At 34.6% G+C, this 20374-nt stretch overlaps 1 protein-coding gene across 6 annotated transcripts in view; it reads left to right on the top strand.

Annotated features, from left to right (window-relative positions):
* ERBB4 (erb-b2 receptor tyrosine kinase 4) overlaps window positions 1–20374 on the top strand; it is a 1279207-nt gene that overhangs the window by 675578 nt on the left and 583255 nt on the right. For all 6 annotated transcript variants that reach the window (XM_045164586.1, XM_045164583.1, XM_045164587.1 and 3 more), the window contains exon 3: window positions 19114–19300. In XM_045164586.1, coding sequence (XP_045020521.1) covers window positions 19114–19300 — 187 coding nt within the window. The remainder of the gene's footprint in view (window positions 1–19113; window positions 19301–20374) is intronic.

The following is a 20374-nucleotide window of genomic DNA, read 5'->3' as shown; positions in this document are numbered from 1 at the left end:
TCTGTCCATGGGATTTTCCAGGCAAGAATACTGGAATAGGTTCCCATTTCCTTCTCCAGGAGATTTTCCCAGTGCAGGGATCAAACTCACATCTGCATTGGCAGGCAGATTCTTAACCACTGAGTCACCTGGGAGGCTCAGACATTGCCAAGTGTCCCAAGGAGAGGGAAACACATCTGACTGAGAACCACTGCTTGATATCTATGTTCTGGTCTGTTTAAACTTATACCGTAAATATATATTAAGTCACAGCTGCTAACAATTAATTTTTAAGTTAAAAAATAAAAACACAGAAACATATATCAGAATTAACAGATATGCAGATGATAATATCTTTTGAAATAATCTCAATTAGGAATATGTTAATTTAGCTTCAGAAAAGCAAATGTTCATATAATATTTGGGGAAAGTCACTTAACAAACTTGTTCTTTACCCCAGTTAACAATAGCACCATCTATCAAATCTCCCAAGCTAAACAAACTGCCAATGATTTCCTGTTTGTTTTTTTTTATTTAATTGACATATCCAGTAGGTCACTAAAATACTTGTTATTCCACCTCAGAAAAATAGTTGGAATCTCATCCCAGTTTACTTTCCATTCACTGCCACCATCATCTTTTGCTTGGCAAGAATTTTCTTACTTTTGTTTCTCCACCAGTCTTTCATCATCCTGCCCTATTTTTACATTGCAGCCAGGCAGGTAATTCTACAAAAAAAACAGAACTTAATTTCCCTGTATACAGTGCCATTAACTCCCCATTGCTTGAAAGATAAAAAATTTAAATTTCTACATTACTTTCTTTTCCAATTGGATCTCCTGTCTTCCTGGCCTCATTTTCAATTTGGGACTTTGAGACTTGTGAACACACCAGATTCTCTCAAGGCACTTTGCCATAAGACATACTATTTTTCTTCCTTGATTGTACAAACATACCTTACTAACATATTCAGTTCTTGAGTCTGAAGATAGAGGATTTGATAACAAGAGATATCATGCAATTTGAAATTGATTCCTAAATTTCAGGTATCAAGTAGATAAAATATGGAGATATAGAGACACCTTTATGTGCTCCCTTGTGTTTCCCAACTAATCACTTATTTTTATAACCTTTATGCTACAAATGCAACACAAATACTGAAAATGCCACAAAGCAAAAACTAAGGAGTTTATAAAGGCATACACTGTCATAAATATTAGTCTACATCAAGAAACAGTATTTTGCTAACCATTCCCAGAAACAACCATGCACCTCATCCTAGCTTCAAACCCAGTTCTCTACAAAAGTAACCACCAGCCTTACTTATATAAAGTTACTCTGTTGTGTTGTATGCATCCCAAGACAGTATTGTTGGATTTTATAAAGTTTTTGTTTTTGTTTTCAAGATTTATAATAATGGAAGACTTTTTTTTGTTGAGGTTTCCAGAATCACCGTTTTTGTTTGTTGTTTGGTTGGTTGCTTGTTTTTTCATGGTAGAGTTCAGCATGTTCTTCTACCTTCTCTGAGTCCTCCAGATTGGCAGCTAGATTCTGAGACTTCATCATATTCATATTTAATTCCTTTGATGAAACCATAGGTGGTGATGTGTTCAGCCAGAGGTGCATAATGACTGGTTGTGAGAACTGTCAAAGTGTTGAGGTTTTTGCCTGCTTGAAAACTAACAGGTTAGCCTGGCACTTGTATTGGTGGAGGAGTTGAGACTCCATGGCAGAGCAATCAGCATCACTTCGTGTTGACATTGTTTCCCCTCTCTCCTCCGGGAGGGAAGTGAACACAAAATGGATTTGTGTTACAATGGAACTCTGAGCTTAGGAAATTTCACAGTTCAAAAGAGGACTGCTAGCAAATTTTCCCTCTGCCCTGGAGGGGAAAACTATTCCAATCCTGTTTGCTACAAACATCCTTGTAAAGTTAATCTGGAACAAAAGCTGACACAAGCCATGCGGAAGAACCATGGAGAATCACCTCCTATTTCCTTGATCACTGTGATAACATTTGCAATGACCAGTACCTAGACCAATGACCAGTCTAGGTACTATATGCCTAGAACCATTAATTATAAAAAATTCAGATTGACACTTTTTTTAGTTTTTAAAATAAATTTTATTTTTAGGAGTTTTAGGTTTGTAAGAAAGTTGTAAAGAAAGATTCGAGTTTCCATGTAGATCACCCTCAGTTCCTCCATTGTTAACATCTTACATAAGTATGCTGTATTTGTTATAATTAATAAACCAATATTAATACTCATTTAAACTTTTTTCTTCTTTATTAGTTGGAATAGTTTATAAATTCTTGCCTTTGTTCTAGTATTCAGTTACTCAGTGTTATAACTCATATAGAAAAAACAATGAATGCTTGATTATTTTCTTTTATGTACTATTTTTTAAGAAGACTAATTAGTTCTATATTACTTTCCAAAGGTAACTAATTCATTTGTATTCAATATTATTTTGATTTCACAAATTTAAATGTATTCATTGAACTCAATCATTTATTATTATTAATCATTTTTGAAATTCAGACTTCCCAGTGAATAGCCGAGTATGGTCTCTTCCAATTGCTTCTTGAACCCTTTTGACATGGCAATAGTGATTTGTGCTAATATCCTCTCTGGTATAATTAGATGTTTCAAGTTATTTTATAAACTTCTTGCTTCACATTCAGAATATTAAATTTCTCCAAGAAATTTGAAAATAATGTGTATTTCAAAGAGATTTTCAGGAAAGTGTATTTGAAAACCTGAAACTAGATCCTACATTCCTGTGTACTTAACCCCCAAACACAGCATAGTTTCTAATAAACTATAAATACACTTTGTTGAATAAATGAAGCCAAAATAGACAAAACATGTGATAGCTAAAAAATACTTTGAAATCAATATACTTTGTATCTTGTAAGTAATATATGTGCCATCTTAGAGGGCACTAGTTATTTCTTCACTGTAAAATTTCAGTAAAAGGAAAAAAAAAAGGCGGGGAATATTTAAGAGTGAAGTTGTTTATTTGAGGCTGCTGAAAACACACATACACAGACATATAAAAGTGTGTATCTCTTGATAGGAAATTGTGTCAAAAGAAGAATGTAAATTCTCAGAAATGGAAGGGAGAAATTTGTGACAGAATATGAAATAACTTTATATAAAATAAAGAGATGTTCAATGAATGAGGTTCTAAAATAACAATTTATGCGTAAAGAAACACATATATAAGAGTAAGCTTTCGAGTCATTATTTATCTTTCTTGGTTAAACTTTTTTTTTCCCCCTAAATGCCAGTCTAGTCATTAAACTAATATTGGAAGTGATGGAGAAAGTAACCACCATGAGAGTTGGGACCATGTCTGTTCTGAGTACCACTGTGTCTCCAGCACCTAGAACAGTACTTCTTAAATATTAGATACATAATAGACAGCTGTTTGGACTTCCCTGGTGGGTCAGACGGTAAAGCGTCTGTCTATAATGCGGGAGACCCAGGTTTGAGACCTGGTTTGGGAAGATCCCCTGGAGAAGGAAATGGCAATCCACTCCAGTAGTATTGCCTGGAAAATCCCATGGACAGAGGAGCCTGGTAGGCTACAGTCTATGGGGTCGCAAAGAGTCGGACATGACTGAGAGACTTCACTTTCACTTTCAGACAGCTGTTTAATGAGTAGTTGGATGGATGGCTGGATAGATGAATGGACAGATACATGGATGCATCGATGCATGGATGGTTGAAGCTAAAATCAGAGGCTTAAGAATTTTTTTGAGAAAAGAAAGTCAAGTGCATATTTATTAAATGGCTTCTATGTGTTAAATCTTTAGGTATAAATTTGTTTAGTTTCGAAATTAAGTAAAAATAATGGACTTTAATGTTTTTTTCTCGAAAAGTTGATTAAGAACACATATTTAACCACATACTATGATGTGGGCAATAGAGCTAAGAAGTAACTCTCCAAATAACTTGCTTTTTCCATCTGGTAATGGCATTCAGCCCTTTTACATTAGTACTCTTTTGTTATATTTATATTGTATAGCAATGGCACCCCACTCCAGTACTCTTGCCTAGAAAATCCCATGGACGGAGGAGCTTGGTAAGCTGCAGTCCATGGGGTTGCTAAGAGTCGGACTCGACTGAGCGACTTCACTCTCACTATTCACTTTCCTGCATTGGAGAAGGAAATGGCAACCCACTCCAGTGTTCTTACCTGGAGAGTCCCAGGGACGGGGGAGCCTGGTGGGCTGCCGTCTATGGGATCGCACAGAGTTGGACAGACTGAAGCGATTTAGCAGCAGCAGCAGTAGCAGCAGCAGCAGAGTCTCGTTTGACTGTGCATATCCATTTGAAAAGACCTCTAGTTTCTTGGCACCTTTGAAGATACTCTTTAAAAATTTTAAGTTTATTATTTTTTTTATTTATTTATTTTTTAATTTTATTTTGTTTTTAAACTTTACATAATTGTATCAGTTTTGCCAAATATCAAAATGAATCCGCCACAGGTATACATGTGTTCCCCATCCTGAACCCTCCTCCCTCCTCCCTCCCCATTCCATCCCTCTGGGTTGTCCCAGTGCACCAGCCCCAAGCATCCAGTATCGTGCATCAAACCTGGACTGGCAACTCGTTTCATACATGATATTAAATTTTAAGTTTATTTTTGTACATCTTAATATACTTTGAATCTAGAAATACCAGGATCTTATAGTTTCTTTTGAAATGTGTTCTGGCTTACTTTTTTCATAAAGAAAACTTAGAGTATGGTATTTCTAAGTCAAAATTTAGCTCATATTGCAATGGTTGTTACTTTTCAAAGAGTAATTGACACCAATTTTCCAAAGCTATATCTGAAACGATTGGAATTTTAGAGCTCTGAAATAAGACAAATCTTTGTTTTTTATTTCTTCATTCACTTTGTCTATGTTACTTTGGGTATATTAGTTAACTTTAGTTTCTTCATCTATAAAATGGAGATAATAGCACTTAATGAGTTGATGTGACTAGGACATGATATAAGACCTATAAAAATTTCACACACAGAAAACCCTAAATAAATATGAGTCAATATAGTTATTAGAAATAGTTAATATCCACTTAGAAAGTTTTGACTTGGATAAGGATGCTAAATATGAAAAGCATTTTAGTGCCTATTTTCAAGACCCTGATTTCAATTCATATCATGTCTGTAGTCCTAACTGTACCTACAGATGGCTATAGGTACATAGTCTGCTGTGTTTGTTTGAAGTGAACATTAAGAACATTGTAAGTAACATAAGACCTTGTTGTCACCAGCAAATATGACTCAAGAAAGTATTTATTCTTTATGAATTAATTAAGCCTTTGTTTTCCATTTTTACAGGCAAATATTTACGTGGATATTAAAGTGTATCTTGGCAGGCTTGTCAAATTCAAGCCTGGTACTTTGGCTGTACTATTTCTGCAACCACCCACCCTTTTCATTTAAAAATAATAACAGACCAGTCACAAAAGCAGTCACCTCTAACTTCTGAATCCTCAAAGGCCATTTCTCAGATGCTTTGTAGGAAGGGCAGCTGTTATCATAGTCATTTCATGAGGGCACATATTCCTCCTTTACATTTTGAGAGTGGAAAATTCATATTTATAAAAGATCTCAAACGTGAAACTATATTGTAACTCAATTGTAGATTGAAATGGTATCAAGTAAGTCTCTCATCTAAACTTTGGTAATACATAAGTTATTCCTTTAGAAATAGAGAAATTCCTCCATTCTCCAGGGAATCTTCCCAACGCAGGGATCAAACCTGAGTCTCTCACATTGCAGGCAAATTCTTTGCAATTTGAGTCACCAGGGAGCTATCAGTAATTTTATTATGGCCTCCCTAATGACCTCATTTTAATTTGATTAACTTTTTATTATTATTTTTTTTATTAAAGACCAGACTTCAAATACAGTCACATTCTAATATACTGAGAGTTAAGATTTCAACATACAGGCTAAAGGAGCTATCATTCAGACCATAACAGGCAATCTGACAGAAGTCTACAACTTTATGTACTGTGCAGCACCAGTTTTAATTTATCAACTCTGATACCAGGTATATATTTCCTTGCGTATTATTTGCTTGCATTCCTAAACTACACAAAGTATTTATAACTTTTTTATAACAACTAAAAATAATATGTTGAAGACATTGATCATCTTTTGAAGATCTTCAGCTTTTGAGCATTTAGCAGAAATTTTGTGCTGTATTTCAGGAGAGAAATTAAAACTAGATAAGTTGTGCAAGGTCAATAATTAATGGAGACAAGAGTTAAATTAAACTGCAGCACCTAAAGTAAAACACTGGGCTGTATTGTCCTAACCGATTTGTTCTCTATGGAGAAAAATATACATCACATAAATAAAAATAAATACTGCAATGCTTTGATTCATGTGTAGTCTCAGATGTGTAAAAGTACTGACAGTATTTTTAATTGAAGTATATTTGATTTAATGGGATGACCCAGAGGGATGGTATGGAGAGGGAGGAGGGAGGAGGGTTCAGGATGGGGAACACATGTATACCTGTGGCGGATTCATTTTGATATTTGGCAAAACCAATACAATATTGTAAAGTTTAAAAATAAAATAAAATTAAAAAAATAATAATATTAGTTTCAGGCTTGTGACATAATGGCAATATTTTTAGTACATTATGCTCCATTTAAAATTACTATAAAATATGGGCTATATACTTGGTGCTGTGTTCTTGTAACATTTATTTATACATAATTGTTTGTGACTCTCAATCTCCTATTCCTATCTTTCCCCTGTTACTTCCCCTCTCCCCTCTAGTTTATTTTCTGTCTGTGAGTCTGTTCCTATTTTCTTATGTTAATGTGTTTGTTTTGAGTTTTAGAATCCATGTATAAATTATAACATATAGTATTTGTTTTATCTAACTTATTTTGCTTAGCATAACACCCTCTAGGTCCATCCATGTCTTTGCAAATACCAAATTTCATTCTTTTTATGGCTGAGTAATATTCCATTGTGTGTCTGTATGTGTGTATGTGTGTGTGTGTGTGCAGATGTATATAGGTACATATATGTATACATACATGTGTGTGCATATACCACACATTCTTTATCCATTTATCTGTTGATGGACACTAGACACTTAGATTTCTTCCATGTCTTGGTGACTGTAACTCATACTTTCATGGACACTGGGGTGCATGTATCTTTTCAAAATAGTGTTTGTGTTTTCTTCAGATATATACCCAGGAGTGGAAATCCTTGATCATATGGTAGTTACATTTTTACTTTTTTGAGGAACCTCCTTAGTGTTTTCCATAGTGGTTCCTCAAGTTGACACACCTTTCAGCGGTGTACGTGAGTTCCTTTTTCTCCACATCTTCACCAACATGTGTTATTGGTAGACTTTTTGATGATAGTCATTCTGACAAGTGTGAAATAATATCTCATTGTGGTTTTGATTGCATTTATCTGTTGATTAGCAATGTTGAACATCTCTTTATGTGCCTATTGGCCATCTTTATACCTTCTTTGGAAAAATGCCTATTCAGGTCTTCTACTGTATTTTTTTAAATTGAGTTGTTTATTAGTTATTGAGCTGCATGAGATCTTTAATATTACAAATAGTAAATTCTTATCAGTCATATAATTTGCAAATAATTTCTTCAATTAAGTAGGTTGTCTTTTTGTTTATGTTTTATTTTTATTTTCAAAGTCTTTTAAGTGTAGTTAGGTCCCATTTGTTCATTTTTGCTTTGATTCACTTCGCCTTAGGTGACATACCCAAACAAATTATTGCTATGATTTATGTCAAAGATTTATATTCTGCCTATAATTTCCTATAGGAATTTTATGGTTTCTGGTCCTATATTTACCACCACCAGTTACTGAAGAGATTATCTTTTCTCTGTTGTATGGTTTTGTCTCCTTTTGTGTAGTATGGAAATTCAGAATTCTTCCAGTACATGAGGACTTCCTCAGTGGCTCAGCTATAAGGAATTCACCTATAATTCAGGAGATGCAGGAGATGTGAGTTTAATCCTTGGATTTGGAAGATCCCCTGAGGGGAAAATGGCAACCCACTGTAGTATTCTTGCTGCAAAAAAAACCCCATGGATGGAGGAGCCTGGTGGGCTACAGTTCATAGGGTCACAAAGAGTTCAACAGGATTGACATCCTTCTTTTTCTTAGTATCATCTTCAACTCCCTTCATCAGTGAAGAGTGTGTCTTCACTGTGTCTTAGAGCTTCATCAGTGTCTTAGAGTTTTCACCTTATATGTTTTTTCCCTCTCCTGTTAAGTTTGTTTCTAGAAATTCTTCTCTTTTTGATGAAATTGTAAATATGATTGTTTTCTTGTTTCCTCTTTCTCATAGTTCATTTTTATTATACAAAAAACAACAAAGTTCTGTATATTAATTTTGTATCCTGAAACTTAACTGATTTTGTTTATTAATTCTAACAGTTTTTTTGGGGGGGGTTGTTGAGACTTTAAGATTTTCTATATATAATAACATGCCATCTGCAAATAACAGTTGCAAATGCGTTTTACTTCTAACTTTTCTTCTCTCAATTTGGATGCCTTTTACTTCCGATTGCTGTGGCTAGTATACTCCCAATACTGTGTTAAATAGGAGTGGTGAGAATAATAGTCTTTGTCTTTTTCCTGATTTTAGAGGAGAAATTTTAACTTTTCCCTGTTGAGTATGATGTTAGTTGTGGGTTTTCTCAAATGGCTTTATTATGTTTCCTCTGTACTAACGTTAATGAGAGTTCTTATCATGAACGAATGTTGAATTTTGTCAAATGCTTTTTCAGTGTCTATTGAGATGATGATGTAACTTTTTTTTCTTCCTTTTGTTAATGTGGTGTGTCATATTGATTGAGTTGCAGTATTAAATCATCCTTGCCTCCCTGAAATAAATCCCACTTTATCTAAGTGTGTGATCCTTTTTATGTATTGTTGGATTTGGTTTTTCAATATATTGTTGAAAAACTGTCTTTATTCACTAGAGATATTTACCTGTAATTTTATTTTTTGTAGTGTCTTTGCTTTTTCTGTTGGAGTAATGGAAGGAATTTGAAAGTGTTTATCTTCTATATTTTTTGAAAGGTTTGGGAAGGATAGGTATTGACTGTTCTATAATTATTTGGTAGAATTCTCTGATGAAGCCTTTGGTTCTGATACTTATCTTTATTTGAAGTTTTTGATTACTGATTCAGTCTCATTATTAGTGATCATTCTGTTCAGACTTTCTATTTCTGCACAATTTAGTCTTAGAAGATTATCTATTTCTAGGAATTTTTATTTTCTTCTAGGTTGTCCAGTTTGTTAACTTTTAATTATTGATAGTAATCTAATATCATCCTCTGTATTTCTATGATATTGCTTGCAATTTTTTGTTGTTCATTTCTGATTTTATTGAGCTCTTTTTTTTTCCTTATGAGGCTTGCCAAAGTTTCATCACTTTTATTTTTACCAATAGTGGAAGTCGCTCAGTCATGTCCAACTCTTTGTGGCCCAAAGAATTCTCCAGATCAGAATCCTGGAGAGGGTAGCCATTCCCTTCTCCAAGGGATCTTCCCAGTCCAGGGATCAAACCCAGGGCTCCCACATTGCAGGTGGATCCTTTACCAACTTAGCCACCAGGGAAGCCCAAGAATACTGGAGTGGATAGCCTATCCCTTCTCCTGCAGATCTTCCCGACCCAGAAATTGAACTGGGGTCTCCTGCATTGCAGGTGGATTCTTTACCAGTTGAGCTACCAGGCAAGACCACCTCCTCTGAATATTATTGATTTTTCTATAAGTTTTTAAAATCTCTGTCATTTTTTTTAGCTCTAATCTTTATTATATCCTTCCTTCTACTATTTTTGGCTTTGCTTATTCTTTTTCTTTTACTTTAGATATGTTAGATTGTTAATTTGAGAAAATTCATGTTTCTTGAGGAAGATCAGCTTTGTTATAAACTTTCTTCTAACAGCTAATTTTGTTGCATTCTGTAGATATTGGAATGTTGTGCCCACTTTTGTTTGCCTCAACATTTTTCTAAGTTTCCTCTTTGATGTCCTCATTGACTCACTGGATATTTAATAGTATGTTGCTTAGCCATTGTGTGTTTATTTTTTGCCTCTTGCAATTGCTTTCTAGTTTCACACTTTTGTGGTTGAAAAAGATACTTGATATGATTTCAATCTTATATTTAAAGCAGATTGCTTAGTTGCCTAACATGTGATCTGTGCTGGAGAAGGTTTCTTGTTCAATTGAAAGTAATGTTTTTTCTGCTATTTTAGGTGGAATGTTCTATATATATCTCTATTAACTTTTTATGATAGAATGTGTCATTAAGTCCAATGTTCCCTTGTTGTTTTTTGGTCTGGATAATCTATCCATTGATGTAGGTCAGCCCTACTATTATTCTATTATAAATATTATAAAATCTCTATTCAAGTCTTTATATTTTCTTTATTTAGGTTCTGTGTTAGGTGTATAAATATTTACAAGTGTTATACTTCTTGTTAGATTGAACTCTTATCATTATGTAATGTCCCTATTCGTCTCTTGTTAGAGTCTTTGTTTTAAATTGTATTTTGTCTAATATAAATATTGTTATTCTAGCTCTCTTTTTGATTCCCTTTGCATGAGATATCTTTTGTCTATATTTTCACTTTTACTCTGTGTGTATTTATATATATCTAGATCTGAAATGGGTTTTGTATAAGCTGGTCATATCTGAGCACTTCCTTTTGGGGGTGGAATTGCTGGTTAGTTTTTTTTTTTTTTTTTTTTTTTTTTCCCTCCATTCAGCCACCTTATGTCTTTTGACTGGGGGCATTTAGTCTATTTACATTTAACATAATTTTTGATAGGTATGCTTTTTGCCATTTGGTTGTTTTCTGATTGATTTTATACTTCTTCTCTGTTCCTTTATCCTCTTATCCTATTCCCTTGCAGTTTGATGATTTTCTTTAGTGGTATATTTGCATTTTTAAAAAATTTATGTTTTGTGTATGTAGTGTAGGATTTTGGTTTTAGTTTGCTATAATGTTCATGTGCAATCCCTTCAAGAGTTGAATCTTGGTTCCCCATGGTCCTCCTGCTCTTCCAGATGTAAGTTCTGCTGATTTTTAAAGTCAGTGTTATGGAGTTTGATCTTCCCACTGCAAGCCCAGCCTAGAAAGCTTTATGTGGGAATCAGATCCCTTGCTTCTCAGGGGCAACCTTCATGGTTGTGATATACCACTACTTCTGCATGGCCACTGGAGAAGGAAATGGCAGCCCACTCCAGTATTCTTGCCTGGAGAATCCTGTGAATGGAGGAGACTGGTGGGCTGCCGTCCATAGGGTCGCACAGAGTCGGACACTACTGAGGCGACTTAGCATGCATGCATGCATGGCCACACCGAGGTGAGAGTTCTGATCAGACCACATCTGCCCGACCTATATCTCAATGTGTCCTTTTCGCTATATCCTTAGTTGTGGAAGACCTGTTATGCTAGCCTTCAGGTAGTTTTGAGAGATAATTGTTGTGTATATAGTTGTAGTTTCAATGGGTCCACAAAAGGGAGCAAACTCAGGATCTTCCTAGTCCACACCTTGGTCCAGAAACAATAAGTCTCAATAGTTTTGTACATTTTAAATAATTATAAAAGAATATGAAAATGTCAGTTTGGAATACTTATGTATGATATCTAATTGGATGAGAGTACATTAGAGACACTAGAGTAGAAGTTAAGAATTCAGAACTATTTTGACTTGCTACAGAAAGTCTTAACAAAAAAAAAGTGTTATCTTCAAAGATGCTTATATTAAAGAAAAATAACAAGGATTTGGTATATAATTTGAGTAGGAAAAAAAAATCTAGAAAACAACATTTTATGCATTTAGCCAAGAATGTATTATTATTTTTAATGTGTGCAAAATTGTCCCTAACCCCTGATTAAATATTCAAAAATTGTGAGGTACTGCAATCACCTGAATTTTAAGGTAAATGAATATTTAAGGAACTATTCACTATTCTCACTAAATACCAAATTAGAGAAAATCAACTATAATTAAAGAAGAGGGAATTATTTCAAATAAAAAAAGGAACAGTGGTTATAAGAATTGTGAAATGCAATAGAGATTTAGAAACAATAAAGACTGATTTTTCTGGAATCATCTGAAGGTAAATGGAAAGCCCAGTGAATCAGTACAATCTCTTCTAATTTTTGGTTGAATGGCAGCCATTTCCTGAAAAGTGTATAACTGCAGTTTTCACATTTTTTCTCTTTAAGTATTATGCAAGAGAAAATGGTTATAAATTTATGTCCTTCAGAACAAACCATGCATTGTCCCCCCTAGGTTTACTGCTAATATGGTATGAGAAGTTGGTCAAATTTCTTTCATTTTTCCATTTCTTTTTATTTCCATCATCCAGTGGCATGGATATCAAATTGTTCCTTGGATTAGATGTGTTTTGAAGCATGTAAGGGTTTAATGATTGTCAGTAGTATTCACTCAAACAAAGTCTCTGCGGAGGCATACACTGACAATGAAAGCCAGTTTTAGTCAGCAGCAGCTTACACCACACGGAGCGCGGTATCTGTGGGTGAATATCGGTAGGCATTCAGTGTTCAGTTGACAGAATAGGCAGTTTCCTAAGGCTAAACATAACTGAACCAGAACCAGAGCCTGAGTCTTCTCTTTTCTTATGCATTCTAATGATTTCTATTTAGAGTTGTGGTCCTTGGACACCGTCATGATTGTGTTGTTCAAATAATGGTTTTTTTTTTTATTATTATCAGAAATTTCATTGAATCATTTTCAGTGAAAAACAATGTCTAAAAAGACCTTAAGCATTGCATTCTACTTTTTAATTCAACAGCCATCTGTTCAGTGCCAGGGTCTGTACTAATGACCATAACATACACATAAACAATATAAGGAACCAAGTCTGTAGTTTAGGAATAAATCAGAAGTTGAAGAGGTAAGATATAAACATACCAAAGGCCACATGACAAAGAAATTAGAAGCAATGGTTCTTATTTTGTCTTCAACTCTGATTGTCCACAGATAGTTCATCTGCCTTAGCTATTAACAAAGATAACATTACTTATAATAGTTAGCATTTGTTGAACTCTTACAGACATGTCCCTTATATCTTCTATTCTTTATAACACCTTTATAAGAGAGGTATTTGTTATTTACTTTCTAAGATGAAGAAACTGAGGCTCAGATAGGATAAACAACTTGGTCAAGACCACAAAGCTGGAAGGCACAGCCCAGCTTTGCCTGGCAGTTGAGCTCACATTTCTTACCATATGTTTAACTCTCTCTTTCTATATATACATTTATATAAAAATATATATGTATATATATGTACATATGTAAGATATGTGTATATATATATATGTGTGTGTGTGTGTGTGTGTGTGTGTTATATATATATATATATATATATATAAATACTGGGGAAGTTGTTAGATAAGTCCATATGTTTCAAAATAGTCTTTATTATTTAAATAGTTTTTAGAAAGTAAAAGGCCCATGCTATTCACATTCTTTCTAGTGGCTGAAAGGAGAGGAACAGTGGATAACTAACATGATTATTTGACCTTATCAGATATTGTGAGCTTAATTGGCACTTAGATATCTCTTGACTTTTCACCCACATTGCCTAGTGACCTGACAATATTAACTCAAAACTATGTTACTGGTGGGCTGCAGTCCATGGGGTTGCTAAGAGTCGGACACGACTGAGCGACTGACTTCACTTTCACTTTTCACTTTCATGCATTGGAGGAGGAAATGGCAACCCACTCCAGTGTTCTTGCCTGGAGAATCCCAGGGATGGTGGAGCCTGGTGGGCTGCCGTCTATGGGGTCGCACAGAGTCAGACACGACTGAAGCGACTTAGCAGCAGCAGCAGCAGCATGTTACTGGCTGTTTTTCAGCATTAAGCAACCTTACCATTACTAACTCTCTTCTTATAATTTTTTTGCAATCAATATGCCTTGTAGCTCACCTCATCAGCAGTGGAGTTTCCTACTGAGATGTTTCGAGATATTTGTTCATGGCAGGGTATTAAAAGTACCTACAAGAATGTGACTATAAATTCCAGAAAACAAACAGAAACAAAACAAAACAAACAAAAAGAAGCTAGGACAAATTCAAGCCATATTTGTGGCTTTTAAATATAACATTTTATATTCATCTCCTATAATTCTTTAAAAATTACTTGGTTCCATGAGACCCTCTGGATATAAAAGTCTAGAGCAATAAATTTTTGACTTAGGGATTTTCTATAATCTTCCTTCTAATATTTACATAATTAGCTGGCTAGGGAGAAGGGATGTTTGGGATGAGGTGAATAGCATCTCTACCATCATTATTATCAGAAAATTTGTCATGAATAAATTAGGTATCACCTACTCATGGATGGCTTTGTTCAAAATGGTTTGAACATATGGTTTCTCAACATGAACATACCACGATACCCCAGTATTCCCATAGCTGAATAATTATTTGTTAAGCTAATGTTTAAGTTACATGTATTATTTTGCAAGACCAGAGTGTAATAAATAAGCAGCATGGATAATGAAAGAGATTCATTTTAGACACAAAAATCTCAATTAAATCAGTAAATCCCTCCAGTCCCAGAATCTGGTCAAAGGAGTAACTGTTGTTTTTAACCTGACTTTTCATGAAGATAATAAAAACGTTTCTAAGAATAATTACATACATTAAGTAATATGTGAATGCAAAGATGTTCTTAGTTATATCTTACTTTCTCATTTGGCTAAAGACACTTGGAGCACCCTCTTCTATGATTAGTTGATCTTTATATGGTCACTGTTGTTCTTTGCTCATATCTATAACACTTTTTATACTAGAGTCTTCATTATTTGTAGGTTATTTGTAGCCTCTGCTAATGTGTGGCCAAAAAAGCCCGTGCCAAGTGGTACATCTTTTTCAGTTAATAACTACAAAGAGTTTATCCCTCTAATAAACACTGCAGAATTTCTGCTGACATTGTGTCTTTGCTCATAAACCTCTTCTTTTTCCTGAGTGTGCTTCACCTGTGTTTTCTCTAATAATCCCGTCCCTGTGACCTTCTATCCTATGATAAGCCAATAGATTTTTACGGTTTTTATTAAAAAAGAGCCACTTCCTAGGTGAAGTTAGAGCTAATCATGAGTTCGTTAGGAAGAATGATGGATATTATAACACGTTTTAGCCAAAGGATTAATAATATTGATTATACCCAATACTCCAACTTTTATCACAGTACCATCGTCACTGTAACCCAGAGTACTTGATAATTATTATATACAAGCTAAAAATACGTTGTTTTTATAATGAATGAAATAATTTTACTTTTGGACAAAATGATGTTAAAAAGAGTTTGTGATCTCTCTTTTAAGAATGCAAACAAATATTAGCTCAATCATTTTTAACAGTGGTTGGAGGAGAACTCATAGGGCTCTGCAGCTACACTATGTCAGACAGGTATAGTTTTAGAGCACGCTGTAGCATGCAAGCGATGCATGCCGCTGCTGATATTTAACCCCTCTTTTCCATTCATCTCTTCCATCCAAAATGCTCAGTGTCTCAGGAATTCCGATTGTGGCTCAGAGGCCCCGATTTGATGCCAGGCATGAGTAGTTTCCTGCATCTCTTGCCACTTTGTCACAGCCTTCTCTCTGTTAGCGTTATACTTGGCATGCTGATCACTGGTAGTGTGTTTATCCTTTGGGCCTGGAATAAGAATATAAATGAAGACTTACATGTTGTGTGGCTTATTATTTACTTATAAATCAAGCAACTATTATTCAATCAAATGAATTCTATCTCCCATTTTGACAAATATATCTTTAGAACAACCTGGAAAGCCAAGTGAAATGTTAGAATTTTTGGACTCCTCAGGATCATGGTCGTATATAGAGAGATGGCCTTCAGCTTGTAGCCCTTACATCACTTAGTTCTATCCATATTCTGAGAGGCCTTGCACAGAAGTGAATGGACACTCTGGCCCACACATCCAGGATCTATACTCCCCCTTAAACACTTAAACACACTCCCCCTTAAAGATCTGCCCCTGGACCACCCCATCCTTCCTTGGTGCACTCACATTGGTGGCACAGTCTGTTGTCTGGTGGACAGAACACAGCTGGGAAAGATGATATCACTGACCCTAAATAAATATTTGGTGAGGAGTGGGCTTTTGAGGAATGAAATTCTGGGTTCACAGAGGTTTGCAGCATGATCTATCTAGAAGAGAGGATTGCAGGCTACAGATAGGTATCCTCTGACTCTTTAGACTACCTAGTGGTGAAGGTATGGCCAGTGAAGAGACACAGTGTTTAACAAACATTTGTTGATCTCTTACTGAGTAACAGTACTGATCTTGTTATATGGGACACAGGAGTGAGCAAATTAAATGGTTGTACTAGTAGTGCTTATATTCTGGGAAAAGGTGAGAAAGACTAAATATTAAATGTGGTATATATATATAAAGTATACAGTGTGTTAGGGAATGAAAAAGATGAAAGTGGGTAAAAGTGGGAGGGTCGCCATATTAAATAGGTCGATCAGAGGTGATCTCAACTGAGAAAGTGCAACTTGAGCAGAAACCTGACGGCAGTGAGAAAATCAGCAGAGAAGATATCAAGAAGGAGTGAAACTCAGGCTCTTAAAATTGCACTGATTACTTTGAGGTAGGACCATGCTCAGCATACTGAAAGAACAACAAAGAGTCCAACAAAACTGGAAAGAGTGAGCAAGGTGTTAAAGTTAAAAAGAAAAGTCAGAAAAAGAATGATGAACAGATCATATAGTACAGAGTTGTCCATTAGAAATGCAATGAGAGGCATAAAAATGTAATTTTTAATTTCCGTGTAGCCACAACATAAAGGTACAAATAAACAGGTAAATTAAGCTTTAATAATGCAGCTAATATAAATCAATTTATCTAAAATGTTTTCATTTCGACATGTAATCTTTGAAATCCATAATATGTTTTCCACTGACAGCATATCTCATTTCATACTAACCATATTTCAGTTGTTCAGTGGACATCTATGACTAGTGGTTTCTCTACGGGAAAACACAAATAGAGGTTTTGACTCATTATTTACAGAATTTTATTACTCTGAGTGACTTGGGAGACATTTCAGCTTTAAGAAGTGTCATGACTCGATTTATGTTTTTAAAATATCAGGGCTAGGCTTTACTGAGAATACACCAGAAGGCACCAAGAGCAGAGACGATTATAGTGATCTTGATAAAGAATGATGGTAGCTCAGAGGATACCAGTGGATGTCATACATGCTTGGATCCTTAATCCTTTTAAAGATAGATGTGAAAGGGAATTCAAGAGTACCCCAAGACTTTGGCCTGAATAATAGGAAAGATGAATTGACATCAGCTAAGGTGACAAAGGCTGTTGGTAGGATGTGGAAGGTAGACGGACATTAAGCTTTGTGTATGTGTATCTGAGAAGTCTGTGAGGCATCCAAGTGAAGATGCAGAGTAGGCAGTTGGATATGAATCTGGAGTTTAGGAGTTTGGAGGTAATAATAGTTTGGAGATCATCAACCTTAAAATTGGTTAAGACAAGCGGGTAAGAGTAGACAGAGAAAAACAGAGGACCAAAGCCTGAACATGGGACATCTGACATAAAGAGATCTAAAAATAGTCTGAAATTGGCATTAAATAATATCAAATTTGTTCACACTTTTGAATTATATATTTTTTAAAATTTAAGACCTATATATATTTTTTTCTTAATTGAGGTATAGTTGATTTTTATTTATTTTTTTTTGCATTTTTTTTATTTTTTTATTTTCTAAAAGCATTTCATTTTATTTTATTTTTAAGCTTTACAATATTGTATTAGTTTTGCCAAATATTGAAATGAATCCGCCACAGGTATACATGTGTTCCCCCATCCTGAACCCTCCTCCCTCCTCCCTCCCCATACCATCCCTCTGGGTCGTCCCAGTGCACCAGCCCCAAGCATCCAGTATCGTGCATCGAACCTGGACTGGCAACTCGTTTCATACATGATATTATACATGTTTCAATGCCATTCTCCCAAATCTTCCCACCCTCTCCCTCTCCCACAGAGTCCATAAGACTGATCTATACATCAGTGTCTCTTTTGCTGTCTCGTACACAGGGTTATTGTTACCATCTTTCTGGGACTTCCCTTGTTGCTCAGTGGATAAAGAATCTGCCTGCAATGTGTGAGACCTGGGTTTGACCCCTGGGTTGGGAAGATCTCCTGGAGAAGGGAACAGCTACCTACTCCAGTATTCTGGTCTGGAGAATTCCATGGACTGTATAGTCCATGAGGTTGCAAAGAGTTGGACATGACTTTTATTTATATGCATTTTATCAAAAACTATAGCTTTAGATGAAGCCTAAAGTCTTTTTGTGATTTTTTTTTTTTTGCTTTAAAATATCTCACAAACCTTCAAATAATTAACTTATAGACTTCATTTAAACAGCATACAGTCAAAATAAAAATTGTTTTAATAATTAAATTAGAAACCATAATCAGTATCTAATGCAAATTGTGTGTATCTAATGCATATATGTACAATATGAATTATATATGTATATAGTCAGAAATATATTGATATAAGACAATTGTTCTTTGATTTCTATAAAATTAAACAATAATATAGCAGCTTGAAATCTGTCCCACAGTCTACAAATCAATGCAACTTTATTTTGTGATGTTTACCAGTTTATTTTTAAAAATATAAAGATTGATAGTTATGTGTTCTTATCTAATTTTGGTCTGTCAGAGAATGAGATCTTTATTCTTTTAATTATATTCAGATCTCAGACATGAAGAGTGCTTCATACAATAAAATTCAGTAAATTATTATAGTAATAAAATACAGTCAATTATTTTTACTGTAAGCACATTCTTGACTTAAAAATTAAATGCAACGCACTCTTCAAATGAAATTCTAACCCTTGTGATCTTGTGTGTCAAGGCAATTATTTATAATATGGTATGGAAATTAGTATATTCAATTAAAAGCTGAAAATGAGAATTAAATAACTCAATTTTATCTAATTGACTATGTAAACATACTGACAGTTTTAAATTGTTTGACGCAGGCCATCATTTGTGTCTTTTCAGTCTATACGAGAAGTCACAGGCTACGTGTTGGTGGCTCTTAATCAGTTTCGCTATCTGCCTCTGGAGAACTTACGCATTATCCGTGGGACAAAGCTTTATGAGGATCGATATGCCTTGGCAATATTTTTAAACTACAGAAAAGATGGAAACTTTGGACTTCAAGAACTTGGACTGAAGAACTTGACTGGTAAGGAAAATATACAAAACAGCAAATATACTTGTATTATCAATATAATGTGATAGACACACACAAATGTGTACATGGTTTCTGCAGCATGTATTACATTGAGGAACTTCATAAAGCATTGAAATACATATTAATACTACTTATTCATTTTGTGAGTAATGATGCTCTACATTGCCCCAGTTTTATGTACAGATATTGTAAATGCAATCTGAAGGATAGCGTATGACTGTATCTCATCTGAACAGAAGTACACGCTAAGGAAATGCTCAGTGACTGAAAACAGATATGAAGCGGGTTTAAGAATGCTCTGTTCAGTAGTCTCAGGTGAATAGTGGACCATGTCATCAAATCTCTGCAATAACATCCTAACTCTCACTTTCGTTAAAGCTCAGTAAATACACAAACTATTATATCTTGTTCCATTAATCTAGCTTTTCGTACAATCTCTTATTTTTGGAAAACATATCTAATGTATTAATACAGTTTTGATTTCTCTTATTGAGCAACTCACTAAGTACCATAAGTAATTCTTCCTCAGAAAGCTTTAATCATCAGTGATTTTTTCCCCCTAAGATTGGAATTAGGTATCATCTTGCTACAAATAATTCTGTGCAGGACTCTGTGTTATAAGCTGGCTTTTGCAATTCCATTGATGTCTTTTCAGTTCATGTAGTTCAGAGTTCATAAAGCCTATGGTGGAGGCTATTGGTACAAGAATTTTAATCATGAATTTTACTATATGTGCCTGCAACCAAAAATGTGCTAATTAGTAATTACGTCAGAGTGGGAGAAAGGCGTTTGAACTATTAATTTAACCTGAATTAATAAAATGCAAAATTAATATATTTTTGTGTGTCTTTGAGTCCACACAGTGGCCATGTTTCTTGATACTGGAATTTGAAATATTTTAGAAGTATTGCCTTAAAATATTAAGAAACAAATAAGATTAATATTGTCAGGTTACTAAAATTATATATTTATATATTTGCAGAGGACATAAAATATATAATTTTAAGTTAGAAGTAGCTTGATAGTTATACAGATGTGAACTAAAATTGGAGTATCTTAGATGAA

Source organism: Bubalus bubalis, chromosome 2, assembly GCF_019923935.1.
Source record: "Bubalus bubalis isolate 160015118507 breed Murrah chromosome 2, NDDB_SH_1, whole genome shotgun sequence".
In the NCBI taxonomy this organism is placed as follows: domain Eukaryota; kingdom Metazoa; phylum Chordata; class Mammalia; order Artiodactyla; family Bovidae; genus Bubalus; species Bubalus bubalis.
Note: the sequence above shows the minus strand (reverse complement) of the source record. Positions and strands in the feature narration are given on the sequence as shown.